Raw genomic sequence first — 14,377 nt, 5'->3', positions numbered from 1 at the left:
ATTTGATTATTTTAATACCTCTATGATAAACCTGGAAAAAAATTCAAATATTTTTATTAAAATTATTAATAATGCACACTATCTTCTGTCAAGAATTCTAACTGTTTTCTTGATACTTACTAGGATCAATTATGCATGTTTGCTTGGAATCCTTGACAAGCATGGGATAGTCTCTGTAGTAATAATCAAGATAAGCTTCCAGTTTTAAATCCCTAAAAGGAGAATAATATAAAAACTGAATGATGAACACAAAAAATATATTTACTTATTACATTTTTAAATTATCTCATACTTCCCTTGTTAGAGTGCCTATTTGTTAAAAGCATGCAACATATAAACTATGGTTTACAATAAAAATGCCAGCATTGTATAGATCAAAACAAAAGTAGGCATGCAGCAGCAGCACAAATTACAGTAAAACTGGATCAAAACAGTATTTCATTATTCTAAAATGTTTTTTTAAATGTTGGGGTAAACAAAAAATATATTCTCTTGGTGCCAGACAGACCATAATGAAGGCATCAGATGAGGTTCTCTGGGACATTGCTGACATGCCTTTTTCTTTTGTGGAGGGAAATTGTCTCAGTGGAGGAAGCATTTGGAAAAGACCTTAGTTGAAAGTTCCTAGGTTCCAGGTAGGTAGATACCTGAGAAGATGCTTCTTCAGGTAATTAAGGAAAGGGGAGAAGAGAATGGGGATTCAACTATTTTCCAAACTCCAGCTCACAGACACATAAGGAAAGCAAGAGCAGGCAGTCCTTGATATTTGGGCATCCAAGGCAGAAAAGCCAATTGATAGCTCATGGGGATAAAAAATATAGTTGCCACTTTTCTCCCATTTTTGTAATAATCAAAACCATGCCTTTATATGTTGCCTAGTGATAAGGACATCCCTGTAGTTTCTGACTGATTTCAACAGATTTCCACCTTAAGATCACAATATACAAAGCCATACCTTACATTACATTTTCTGCAGTGCAGAAGCAGGCACAATGCTATAGGCACCTTTTAGAAAATGTGCATTGCAATAGCTAAACATTCTTGACTTTTCCAGAGTTTATATCCTGTTACATTCATGCTTACAAAGGTTTACAATAGATCAAATAAACCTAAAAACATTAATGAAAAAATAATAATTCAAGAAACATTAAGAGGTTTCACGAAAAAGAACTGCCAATTACTCTGTCATCCTGGCTTAGACAGAACACAGGTAGTCCTTGATTTAGAACAGTTCATTTAGTGACTGTTTAAAGTTACAACGGCACTGAAAAAAAGTGACTTTTGACTTACAACTTGGGATTTACAACTTACAACCGTTGCAGCATCCCCCCATTGTCACGTGATCAAAACTCAACTTGAGAACTGACTCATATTTATGACAGTTGCAGTGACCAGGGGTCATGTGATCAACTTTGGCGACCTTCTGACAAGCAAAGTCAATGGGGAAGCCAGACTGACTTAACAATTGTGTTACTAACTTAACTGCAATGATTCACTTAGTAACTGTGGCAAAAATGGTTCTAAAATGGGGCAAAATTCACTTTTTAAAATGTCTCACTTAACAACATAAATGTTTGGGTCAATTGTGGTCGTAAGTCAAGGACTATCTATACTCTTTCCCCACCCCCACCCGTTTTTAAATTCAGGGGATCAAATACCATTCCAAATCCACTTGTCTCACTTTTGGAATACATCTACCACAACAGGTAGAGAGCACTAACAGTTTTCCTAGCCTGTAGCTAGCAAGATCCCCAGAATATTATTTCCTCTGTGGCATATTTCCAAGATTTATAAGATGGCAGCCTATAACAATGAAGTGGCAAACTAAAATGAACCAGGCAAAAGAAGCCTTATCTCCTTTTTCTTTGAAGCTCTTGTATTCACTCTGCTGACTGAAATGCAGCAGATAAAGCTTCGATTAAGGTATATCTGCTTGCAAGTTTCATTCAAAGATGTCTTCATTACTGTAAAAGAATACAACTAGCCCAAATTTCTTTCAAGGAGATCTGACCTTGCCAGTTGTACCAGAAGAACAACAAGAGAACGAATTCCTTCACTCATCAAGCAGTTCAGCTTGAGTTCCTCATAGATTAAATGCAGCACACAGAAAATTACAGGGATGTGGGGGAAGAGAAGAGTGGTGGAATCCAAGCAGTGGTTGTGTGAAGGAGTATCCTTAGGGAATTTAGCTTCCAATGGATCCAGTCGCAGAGCTTTAGCCAAAGGGTGAGACTCAATATTTTTATGGTAGTCTGAATTTAGTAAATATTCCCAGTCCTGGTAAAACAAACATTAACAGGTAATAGAGTGCTTCATACTGGATTGTTAGGTTGAAGTAAGCATTTTGACACAATAACAACTGAGGCCAAAAAAATAACAAAGATGTTTAAAATGTACATATTAGTATTATACTGGAATTTTAAAAAATTGAGGCACCTTAAATATATTTAGTTAATATTTATTGTTTTATCGTTTGATCTTGTTGCTTTTATTTGGTTGTAAGCTGCCTAGAGCAGGGATGTCAAACTGCTGTCCCATGGGCTGTTTGCATCATGCGGAGGTCACGCCCACCCCAGCTCTGGTAATGCGAAAAAAGTCGCGATACGTTGCAACATATCACGAGACACAGCAAGTTTGACACCCGTGGCCTAGAGTAATTTCTAGGTGACATGGGCAGCATATAAATTTAGTAAAAAATAATTATTATAATTAATATCCTGCAGCACGGTACTTTATTGGGAATAATAATTATAATAAATAATTTATTAAATTTATATGCTGCCTGACCTCCAGCAACTTTGGATGGTTTATAAATTGTTAAAAACATTTAAAAGAAGGAACAAAAATGAATACAAAAACACAAGAACAACATAAAAGAACAGAGATGGCAGAGAAAATAAATTAAGAAGGAAACTCTGGCATTTCTTGCTTGGACTACTGCAATGCATTCTACAAGGGGCTACCCTGGAAGAGTATCTGGAAGCTACAACTGGCACAGAATGCAGCCACAAAGGACAGTTCTTGGGATCTCTAAGGCAATCCATGTTACATCGCTGTTCCAGGAGCTGCACTGATTGCCAGTTTGCTTCTAGGTTCAATTCAAGGTGTTGGCCATCACCTTTAAAACCCTTCATAACATGGGCCGAGCTTAGCTGAGGAACTGTCTCACCCTGATGGAATTAGCCCACCCCACTCATGCCAACAGAAAGGCCATGCTGTGGACCCAGTCAGTCAAGGAGTTCCAACTGGTGGGGTCCAGGAAAAGAGTCTTTTCTGCCAAGGCTCCTGCCCTTTGAAACAGTGTGGCCCCCCTGAGATCTGCATCTACCCTTTTGATCTTCCAAAAAGGCCTGAAGATCCGGTTCCGCCAAGTGGCCTGGGATCCCAATAGGGGTACATCAGGGGTGTCAAACTCAATTTCATTGAGGGCCACATCAGCATTGCGGTTGCCCTCAAGGGGCCGGGTGGGTATGGCCAGGGTGGGCGTGGCCTACTGGGTAGGCGTGGCTACAGTGCGTATGGCCTACTGGGTGGGCGTGGCCAGCTCTACATCGTTCGCATCAAGGGTGCCTATGGGGGCCTGGGCAGGAGTGGGACAGATCTGAGGGTCTCTGGCAGAAGGAGGGTCTCTGAGCCAGGGCCAAGGCAGTGGGGGCTGTTCCCTCACTGTTTCCAGGATGGCTTCACAGGCCACATGAAACCACTTTGCGGGCCAGATCTGGCCCCCGGGCCTTGTGTTTGACATGTCTGGGGTACATCATTCTGGAGGCGGTTAACAGACTAAAATTAATGTCCCACCTGCGCATCTTGCTCCATTCCATCCCACCTTATTAATTTTAAACTAATTTAATGTTATTATGCATTGTTTTAATGTTTTTATTGGTTTTAATAAGGTGAGATGGGGGAATATAAGTTGAGTAATTAATAAATAAATAAATAAATAACACAGAAAAGGAAGAAAAGTCGTGTCAATTATCCTTATCAAAGGCCTGGGCAAAGAACCACATATTTAGGGCCTTCAAAATACCAATAAGGTGGGGACTATATAACTTTCTGGGGAAAACCCCTTCTAAACAGCAGGTACTACTATGGAGAAGACACATTTTCAGGGTCCTAATAGGTGGCATTCTTTAATCCATGGAACCCAAAGCACATCAACCCTGCCAAATTAAACCAGCTGGGCAGATACAATGGGGGACAGATGATCCTCAAAGTAACTAGGCCTTATGCCATAGAAGGCTTTATAGGTAGCAACCAGCACCTTGAATCACACCCCAAAACAAACTGGCATCAGTTCATGAAGCATAGGTGTTACCTGGGCATAATGAGACATTTCCATCACTGTCTGCATTGCCACATTCTAGACCAGTTAAGACTTTCAGATGGTCTTCAAGGGCAGCCTCATGTCCAGTGCACTGTAGTAGTCAATTATACATACTGCCACTTTTAACTGCCTGACCAATCAGGATGGCTCCTTCTTAACTTTCTTCTTCTGAGCCTTAGACCACGGGAAGTGGGGGCAGTTCTCCCCTTTCGAGTCTGATCATTTCCTAGGCAGCATCTCGTCGCCTCATTTCACAAGGTCACTCTCACATAGCATTACACTTATTGACTAAGATGGCTGAGATTGAGGAGCTGGTCCTACATGTCTGCAAGATGGTGGGGAACCATATCCTGTAATGTTCGTTCATTCAACTTCAAACACTTGTGATATTTGGGGGGGGGGCGCTATATACATTTGATCAATAAATCAAAATAAATCATTTCTCCCAAAATGCCTAGATTTCAAATAGATTTTTGCAGGAGTTTCCTAATATTTGACTGAGCTCCCCGCTATGAGGGAACTTAAGTTAGAGTAAAACCTGCTTGGCTAGGTAGACTATGGCCTGATTTGTACAATATGTACATACTTACGTACATCCATTTGTAATTAGAGATATGCATACTACTGTTTTGAACAACTCATCTGATTTTATTGTAAGCATTCCTAGTTCAAAAGCGTTATTTAAAGCTTTACCATTTTTTTCAACAAGGTCCGAACAACATGAGAACATTTCTGTGTAACTGAGAAAGTGTCAGAAAATTTCCTATAAGGTGTCTGTGTGGGGGGGTTGTGCATGCATATCTATGCCTTCAAGTCAGTCCTGATTCCTGGCAATTGCCTGGCAGTCTATGCAGTTTCTCAGCAAGAGTTTTGGCAATGTTTTCTCATCACCTTCGTCTTAGTGCTCAGAGTGACTAGATTAGTCATCCAGCTGGCTTTATGCCAAAGGTAGGACTAGAGCTCATTGCCTCTCAGTTTCTAACCTGGCACCTTTAATCACTGTACCAAACTAGTCTCAAGATCAGAATAGCCTGTTTCAAACTCAAAATAATTGTTTTGCACATCTCTATGTCAATTTCCTTCAGTAACACATGGAAACTTTTTTGAAGATTACAAATAGAGTTGCTACTCGTTAAATCATAAATCAACAAATTATATTAGCCTTAAGACAAAAACAAGTCTCTTTTTTGCTGTGTATATACATGATCCATTAACCTGTCTGGAATGATTAATTAATTAATTCTTCTCTTACTTCATCTGATCCTGTCTCTGAAGGCCGAGCTTTTTTGGGAGCAATGACTGGCGACAAAGATCCTTCAAAATCAAGCTGAAGTGAACAGAAAAGGAATCATCACATAGAAATTCAGGATATCACAGGAATATTTCAGATCCATTTGTGATGAAATTCAAAGCTTCCACATAACATTTTCCATTATTCTTTTACGTATTTTCTGCTATAAGCAGTTTCAAAGAATGAATACATTACTGTATCTCCTAGTCCACAAATTATGGATACAAGGATTCAAAACGACTCTTTTCAAAAACTCAATACCCCCAATTTAATGAAACCAACTTGGAAATAAAAAAAAGCTGGATGCAGTGGGGCTAAGGAGAAGCAATCAGATGTAACCATCTTAACTGGTTGGTGAATTGCTTCCAGACAACAATTTACTCTTGACCACAATGTATGCAGAGAAGATGGATTCATGTAAGGCAGTTTATGAATTGTTTCCATGTATCATTTTTGGTATAGTAATAGAAATTTAGTGTGAATGGCTAGGGCAGTAAGATAAGAATTTCTATTAAGACTACCATGCTAACCTATTTAGGAATAGCCACTGGGAGACTGTAGATGAGATCTGTTCTGACAGCAAGCCCAAATCAAGTTGTTGTTAGTATTGTTTATAAAAACATCTTTCGGAGTTTCACTCACAAGGAAAATATTTGTAAATTATAAAATAATAGAAAATTCACATTTCAATGTTACGCTTACATTAAATTCAAAATAATGAATAGTAACTCTATGTATCACTTCTATTTGTGCACAAAAAATGATTATGAGCAAATGTTCCTATAATAGAAATTCATATGCATCTAAGATTTCTTTTAATCTAAGATCCCTGTAATACCAAATAATATTGTGTCTTCAGTCAAACAAAAAGCACTAGATTTCTGCAAAATATAGGACTTGAAAGTAAAACATGGGGGAGAGATGAAATGAGGGGAAGAAGAGTGCTACATGATTTCAATAGTCTCTTTTATTAATATTAGCAAGGCAAGTACTACCTTATTGAGGGCATCTGAAAATAATAAGCACTTATAGGGAATGGTTTTTTTGAATGACATTAGCAGATGACTCGAAATCAAGAATCACAGAATGGAAGGATTAGAAAGGAACCTGAAGATCAGCCCATTATTAGTAAGAATCCACTACTAAAGCATTCTAGATAAATGGTCATTCGGTCATTGTTTAAACACCTACAGCAAAGGTAACAACACACTTTCCAAGGCAGCCAATGTCATTTATAAGATGGCAAGTTTACTTACGTTGCGTGTCCATGCCACTCTATCTGTGTTATAACCCATCATGTTCAAGAGACAGGTCACAAATAAGGTCCACTCTGAATAGTAGCTTGGCCCTCCAGGTGCATTGTAGGCATTATACCATCTGACAAGTATTTGGATAGCAGTCTCTTTGGGCAGGATACTCTTAATGCCTTGTAAACATGTTCTGACTATTCAAGGTAAGACAGGAAGAACACAAAAAAGAATGTTAGTAAGTCAGTAATCCAGAACCCAGTTATTTGTAAGCCAAAGGCTTGTTCTATGCTTCACTTGGCATGTTTGAGGCCAATACAATTATTTCAGCAAAAGATCAGCTTGCATATTTCAATAAAATCAAGATGACACATTGCATGTGGAAGAATGCGACAGGTTTCTAATGAAATGAGATGAATAGCATTTTTTAACATTAGCTGGGTTTTTTTTAACTTAATTAGACAGAGAAATGAATTGTTAAGGCCTCAGATTCAACAGCAGTTCTAATGATGACTGGCTTTTAATTTGCTTGATTCTACCAGCAGTTATTAATAAAAAGAAAATGAGAGTATGGAATTAACATCATACCTAATTCTGAAGTTGCAATTTCAGGAATGGTGATTCTAACCATTGAGCCATTATTAAATTCCTAAAAGAAGGAAGATTCATTACATTATTCCACAAGGAGTACATTCAGCATCTGCAATATGTATTATTATATAAACTATAGCAGATTTAAGGTATCCCAAAGACAATTAGAAAGCTGTTGTTTCCAGCCTTGTGACAGTTTTAGTTAGAAAGGATTCATTGTTATCCTCCATTTTAATCGTTCAAGAAAGTTAATACATCAAGAAACCTAAGTAAAGCACAAGGAGACATCTCTTTATAAAATAATTTAATGATACAGATATTAATTGCAGGACCCTTTTATAATTGGTGGGATTAAAAATCAATTACTCCTATAGCAGTAAATCACTCTGTACTGTACTATGTTGTAAAATGTACTTAAATACAGTAAAAGAAATTTGCCCAAGTACCTAAATACTAGCATGACAAGGAAACAGACAGGATTCCTTCGACCAATAACTATCAGATGTTCTGATCGTGTATATTATGTCCTACTTCTAAAGCAGTTTTAGTCTCAAACCTTATCTATTCAGATAAGTTTCCAGTTTTCCAAGCATTTCCCAGTATTAATAAATCTCTTATTTCCTCCAGATACAGGCCAGTTTAACACAAAAACATTGGGTTAATATTTACATCCAAACCACCAAAAATAGAGTAAATCCTTCAAGCCACAGTTTAGAGATCCAAATACAAGCGATATTTGAGCAAATTATTAGACTTAAGGAGTAAAATTTACCAGAGTCACTCTGTTCTGTACAGGATCTCTTACAGAATGAATAAAAGTTGAAAGTTGCTGAAAAGTATAATCATCAATATAAGAGGAGTCTTGAAGTTTGGAGGAATCCCTCAACTCTGGAACAGGGGACAGCACACCTTTCTATAAAAGGAGAAAAGGAAAAAACCATTACAGGAAATCATAGTGGGGAAAAATCTAAGATGATGTAGTTCATTCCTCTCTCAAATTAGCAACTCCCACTGACTGCTATTTGAATCAAACATGAGTAACATATAGCTCAAGTGAACATGCAAGTGAGCAATGGGAACAGCAGTCTACCAACACATTGCCTGAAGTCCTAGTTGACTTCCGTGTAGTTTTCTTAACCTGTAATATGGCCTAGATGTGTAATTTTTGGACTTTGTAATAAAAGACTATGGGCAATCCTCAGTATAAACCAGTGTTTCTCTGCCTGGCTAGGGAATTCTGGGAGTTGAAGTCCACACATCTTAAAATTGCCAAGTCTGAAAAACACTTGACTGTATTAATTACAATCTTGGTTACTGACAACTGGAATAGGTGAATTGGCATCAATGTACAAAGAAGACTGATTAACTGCTGATACAAAGCCGCCCTAAGGAAAACAAGACCACTTGGTAAGGCAAAATTTCTGAAGTGATTCTTTAATAGTAACATACAGAGATGTGGAAAAAAATACGCAATGCAAGCCTTGCCAGCTAAAGAAATGTCATTATTCCTTACCTCATCTAAGGGACCAAGGTGTTTATTCAAAGGCTTGGAAGGAGTGCTGATACAATCCAGGGGGGTGCTTGGACGAGGCATTTGATTTGACATTGTCATTGAAGGAGCTGGTAAACCAGGTATAAATACTTTTCCTACCTTTTAATAGGAAACAAAGCAGACAGTCGTTTCAATATAGGTAGTTTTTAAAGGTAAAACATTCTTAAGACTTTGTTGTTGTTAGTTGCGAAGTCGTGTCCGACCCATCGCGACCCTATGGACAATGTTCCTCCAGGCCTTCCTGTCCTTAAGACTTTAAGACTAAGCAATTATTCTAGAACAGTTGAACAGCTCAACATCTTAAAATTGTCAGGCTTGAAGAACACTGATCCAGAATTCTGGAACAAGATCTATACTTAACAACTATTGTGATAAAATATCCATTGGACAGAGATGGATAATGTCTTATGTGTGACAGCTAAAACAAGCAAAACCTGAAGATCCATGGGTGCCAATCACTTCTCCCAATGAGAAATGAACAACTGTCAGTTTACTACATAGTAGGGATGAAAGAAATAACCTGTATATAGAGCTTAAATATCAAAAGCTTTGTTATTAAGATGTTTCTAATATCTACAATGAAAGTATTTAATAAGGTGTTTTCTTGAATCTCTAGCTGCAGATCTTCTAGTTCAAGTCTGAATGAATCCTGACAATACGCAGCTACCTTAGATTTTACCTTAACTACTACTTAACCTATTAGTGCCTACTCACAGAACTGGCAATTTTTGCATACCCAAGACATAGCAAAATAAATAAATAATGCCCCAAATCTGTCTCCGCTCACTCTGAGACTATGCAAGAGTATATGTTTATAATGTATATTTAAAAATCTTATGAAACTTTTGTTTATTCTTTTCATTATTGAGTTGAAAGAAACAGATATTCCCTACAGTACATCAAAGGACCTGGTTACTTCAGGTAAATGTTGGCATCCCTCATAAGCAGCTGATTTAATGATCAGCTTTTGAATTTCCTGTTCCCTTATTTTATTTTATTTTTCATCTTCTGGAGCATTTTCTATTGGAAATTGCCCTTTTTGTGTTGGTTGCCCTGAGCAATATGATTTCTACTATAAAAGGAAAAAAAAGCTCTCTCAGAGTAGAAAAATTTAAAAGGCGCTCCCTTTTTATTGTTAATTGCAGCTTTCATTTTTTATATTGTTTTCAAAAATAAGTGGGAGTAGGAAAGAGGAAGAAACAGACATGACTGTCACATGTCTGACCCTACATTTCATTGAAATAGAGGCAATGAAGTACAATAGCGCACATCTGAAGAAAACAAGATTCATACATAATATAATGAAAGGGAAATGGAAAGAAGAACAGAATTGCTATTACACATAGGGGAAATACTAAAGAAAAAAGAGGGCACATAAACAGAATAGAAAGGACTTGCATAAGATAAGAGAGAGAGAGAAATATTACAATAGATACCATGGATAAAGCATATATAAGCTATTAATGAAGAAAAATAAGTTACATACTCGAATCACTCCAGTATATAGCACTAGGTTTCCATTGCCTTCCAGAACAAGCATTGTTTCAACGTTCTGTAAATCCATCAAATGAAGAGAATACATTAATCTGCAATAATCTGGGTAAATGCTGTCAATTAATACAAGTTACATGAAAATCACACACTCATACTTACATCAACTGGAGCTGCATCTTTTGCCTGGATATTGGTAACAGCACCAAAGATCAACTGTGACTTGTCATTACTCTGCTGAAACTTGACACACCTAAAAGTGGAGTGGGGGGAACCAAACAATCTTACATAAAAGTGACTGTAATACAACAGGAGCAATTTTTTCTAGAAACTAAAAAATGTTTATCAGTGAGATACAATACAATATGCATAAATATTTGACCTAGCCCCAGGCATCAGATTTAGATGGAGTGCATTTAACTTTGACAAAAAAAACAGCTTTCCTTTGATTTGGAGCAAATGTCTGAATTGGCAGATTATGCTTTGTTATCAGGCAATGACTAAGAATCAAAAATGTGATTTATACATACCGGTAGGTTATAAGCCATGAATTGTTAAGTATAGTTTGGCATAACTGAATGGTAGGGCATAGGGTATTCACTTTAGTTCTAAAAATGAAACTTCTGATCAGATTCACTAAGATAATTACAAATTAGCAATAGTATTTAGATTTATATAACTGCTTCACAGTACTTTACAGCACTCTCTTAAGTGGTTTACAGAGTCAGCATATTGCCCCCAACAATCTGTCCTCATTTTACCGACCTCAGAAGGATGAAAGGCTGCATCAACCTTGAGCCGATTAATACATGAAATGTGAAAAAAATCAATATTTTCCTATGCATTTGGAAAACTAAGCTGTATTTTTAAATGTATACAATATATAAAAATAATAAATATCAAAACATACTCACCGTAATTGGAGCTGGGATTCCACTAAATAACACAAAAACTTTTGCCCACAAAAATCAGTTGTAATGAATACTTTGGAGGCTTGACAATTCTTCTCCCTATCAACATTTATAAGCAAAAAATAATTAATATAGACCTTCAAGTAAAAAAACTTAAGTATTTGTCTTATCGGTCTAAATGCTAAATATATATTTATATATATGAACTCAGAAGGAAATCACAGAGTTCAATCAGACTGAATGGGTAGCCATACTATGGTTTTATCAAGTTTCCATATTTTTGGGGGGTGGGGGGAGACACTATTAATGCTCTTCATTGTTTCAGTGCAGTAACTATATTTTACTACACAATAAGCTTATGATCCTGGCTTATTAAATCACAATGTGAATGTCCACTCATATGAACTCAATATTGTCATGTCATTTATACAAGAAGATAAACATATTAGGCAAAGAAAATGGAAATAGAGGCTTAATGCATTCATGGTTGCAAGAGAATTTCAAGTCAGAGGCTGGCTTATCGTTACATGCAAAAATATGGCCACACAATGTATTCTTCTCTGAAAGTTAAATCATTTGGTTTGAGGAAGTCAGGATTCTCTAAAGACTATACTTTTAGACGGAATAGATTCTTCCAAACCTCAGGGTAGTTAAGGCTTCTGTCCATAGATGCTCTATGCAAAGTTCTGGAACAATGAGTTCTGTTTCTGGGGCAAGAAATGACTCAGCAGCACTGTTTGGAGAATGGCAGGCACTGTGCCTCCTAGGCGACTGAACATGACTGGAAAAGTTGAATCTCTGTACCCCTGAGAAAGAATGCACTCCTAAGGCTGGAGAATGAGATCGGCTGCAAAGACAGAGAAATATATTTATTTTCTCTATGAGAATACATGTACAGCAACTAACTTCCCTTTCCACTACAGGCCCAAATTCTTACATCTTAGGATTTCAAATACTACAAACTAAGAACATAGCATAAGAATGTAAGCAATGCTCTTCTGGGTTGGAACCCTGGGCCACCTAGTCTAGTAGTCTGTTCTCACACTGGCCAACCAACTACACAAGGGAGCTACTAGTCTCCCAATCAATGGGGAGGCAGGGACACTGCCATTAAGGCTAACAGGCATCCCCATGACTAAATTGGTCCAATCCAATTCTGAAGCCAGCCAAATTTGGCAGCCAGTACCCCTGGCCAACTACCGAGTACTAGTACAGAACAAGGACTCCTATATACCAATAAACTAAATGAAATAAAATACTGGGACCAGAAGGTTAGTCTTCCGAATTTCTGGACTCGTGCTGGAGCCTATCCTCAGGGAACTTCTCTCTCATCAGAATGTGACATGACTAAACCTCTGGTCCTGGTGACCGACCCAGATTGGATCCTGCAACATTATCCTGAGATGTGCATAATTGCCTTCGTTCGTGAAATAAAACACTATAAGCAATTATGGCAATATATAAATATAAGATAACTGTGACACTGAAATTATTCAGGGTTACTCAAAAACTGTGAAGGGGAAATTAAGAAATCAAGTACTTATGACTATAGCAGGAACTCCTAAAATTAAAATTTTTTGAAATTTCACTTAGTTTCATTGTTTACAAAATAGTCATAAATAAAGGAAATGTAGATCTCAGCAGCCTGCTTGATCCCTGCTATAATTATAATCTGAAATAAGAGAAAATACAAGGACAGGAGAAAGTGAACAACCTACCTCAAAGCTGCCATGTTGGAAATGGAAGGTGAACGGGAATGGATGCTGGGGGATGATGCCGACCTGCTTTGGCTACAAATGGAGGAATAGTTCTGGAATGGAGAAGCCATAGGTGAGTCACCCTTAGATAGACTCTTAAGATGGACAGTGAAGGAACTGCTGGCAGCTGCCTGCTGTGCGGTCCATGTCTGCTCAGAGACCTTCAAGACTGCACTTTGCTCCTACATATAAATAGAAAATGTGTTTGTGTGATTCAAGTAATCATATGCATAACTTCACATTTTAAGACAGGATTTTTTAAAAAGTGGTCTTTCCGAAGTTCTAAGTATCACTTCCATAAATTTCCAGTAATTCAGACAATGATCATTAATTGTGAGAGTTATAATCTAAAATCTTAGGAGGCCACTGTGTTGCTGACCTCTGCCCAATATATAAATCTTAGAACCCAACATAATTGGGTGACTGTTACAAGCTACACAGAACAACAAATAGTCACAGAATAGGCAAGCCATCAATTATCCTCCTTGTTTTCTATGATACCATGTTCACCTCACCCTTATTTTTTTACCTCTGCTTTTACTCTTCGAAGGGCCCATATGGAATGCAAGCACTGAGAGGCATCATACGTCATGAGAATGGAGGGCTCAGCATTGACGAAAACAATTCTCATGGAATAATCAGCAACATACTGTATTCTGGCAGAGGCAAACAAGGCTGCTAAATAGAGAGAGGATCAAACTGATTACCTGTCAAGAGACATGATTTAAAAACAATTATCTGTATACTTTACATTTTTAAATAGCTTTAGTTTTAAATAAATCAATTGTTCAACTTATGCCCCCGTAATCTTTTTCCTTGGTATGTCTGTTATGTCCCTTTTTCTTTTGTGTCTAAATTCCACCACTGAAAATAATGGGATAAACGTCAACTTTTTTTAAAAGTGAAAATTAGCCTCCTCCAAGTCTAGCTGGACTTTGAATGACTTCATGAACACGTCCATGGTTTTTTGCAAAAACACAAAAGTGGTCTGCCACTGGCTTTTTCAATATTTTTTCAACTTTTCAGCTTAGCTTAAAGCCCTATATTCCCTATAGGCCTCCCATCCCAGTATTAACCAAGTCTAGTCCTCCTTAGCTTCCAGCAAGGTTAGCCAGCTGCAGAGCTGTTTCCTGATAATCCTTTTCCAATTTAATGTCTTCCAGATGTGTTGCACTACAGTTCTAATCACCCTAATCCACTGGGTACAGTATGG

At 37.4% G+C, this 14,377-nt stretch overlaps 1 protein-coding gene across 2 annotated transcripts in view; it reads right to left on the bottom strand.

Moving 5' to 3' along the window:
* The window catches only part of ANAPC1 (anaphase promoting complex subunit 1), a 57,814-nt gene that overhangs the window by 35,398 nt on the left and 8,039 nt on the right, over nt 1–14,377 (bottom strand). For both annotated transcript variants that reach the window (XM_083375169.1, XM_083375170.1), the window contains 13 exons: nt 13,694–13,842; nt 13,126–13,346; nt 12,048–12,254; nt 11,411–11,506; nt 10,659–10,749; nt 10,492–10,557; nt 8,967–9,104; nt 8,226–8,366; nt 7,451–7,511; nt 6,872–7,059; nt 5,577–5,651; nt 2,012–2,277; nt 121–212 (listed from right to left, as the gene is read on the bottom strand). In XM_083375169.1, coding sequence (XP_083231295.1) covers nt 121–212; nt 2,012–2,277; nt 5,577–5,651; nt 6,872–7,059; nt 7,451–7,511; nt 8,226–8,366; nt 8,967–9,104; nt 10,492–10,557; nt 10,659–10,749; nt 11,411–11,506; nt 12,048–12,254; nt 13,126–13,346; nt 13,694–13,842 — 1,791 coding nt within the window. The remainder of the gene's footprint in view (nt 1–120; nt 213–2,011; nt 2,278–5,576; nt 5,652–6,871; nt 7,060–7,450; nt 7,512–8,225; nt 8,367–8,966; nt 9,105–10,491; nt 10,558–10,658; nt 10,750–11,410; nt 11,507–12,047; nt 12,255–13,125; nt 13,347–13,693; nt 13,843–14,377) is intronic.

Source organism: Vipera ursinii (genome assembly GCF_947247035.1).
Source record: "Vipera ursinii genome assembly, chromosome: 1".
Classification (NCBI taxonomy): domain Eukaryota; kingdom Metazoa; phylum Chordata; class Lepidosauria; order Squamata; family Viperidae; genus Vipera; species Vipera ursinii.
Note: the sequence above shows the minus strand (reverse complement) of the source record. Positions and strands in the feature narration are given on the sequence as shown.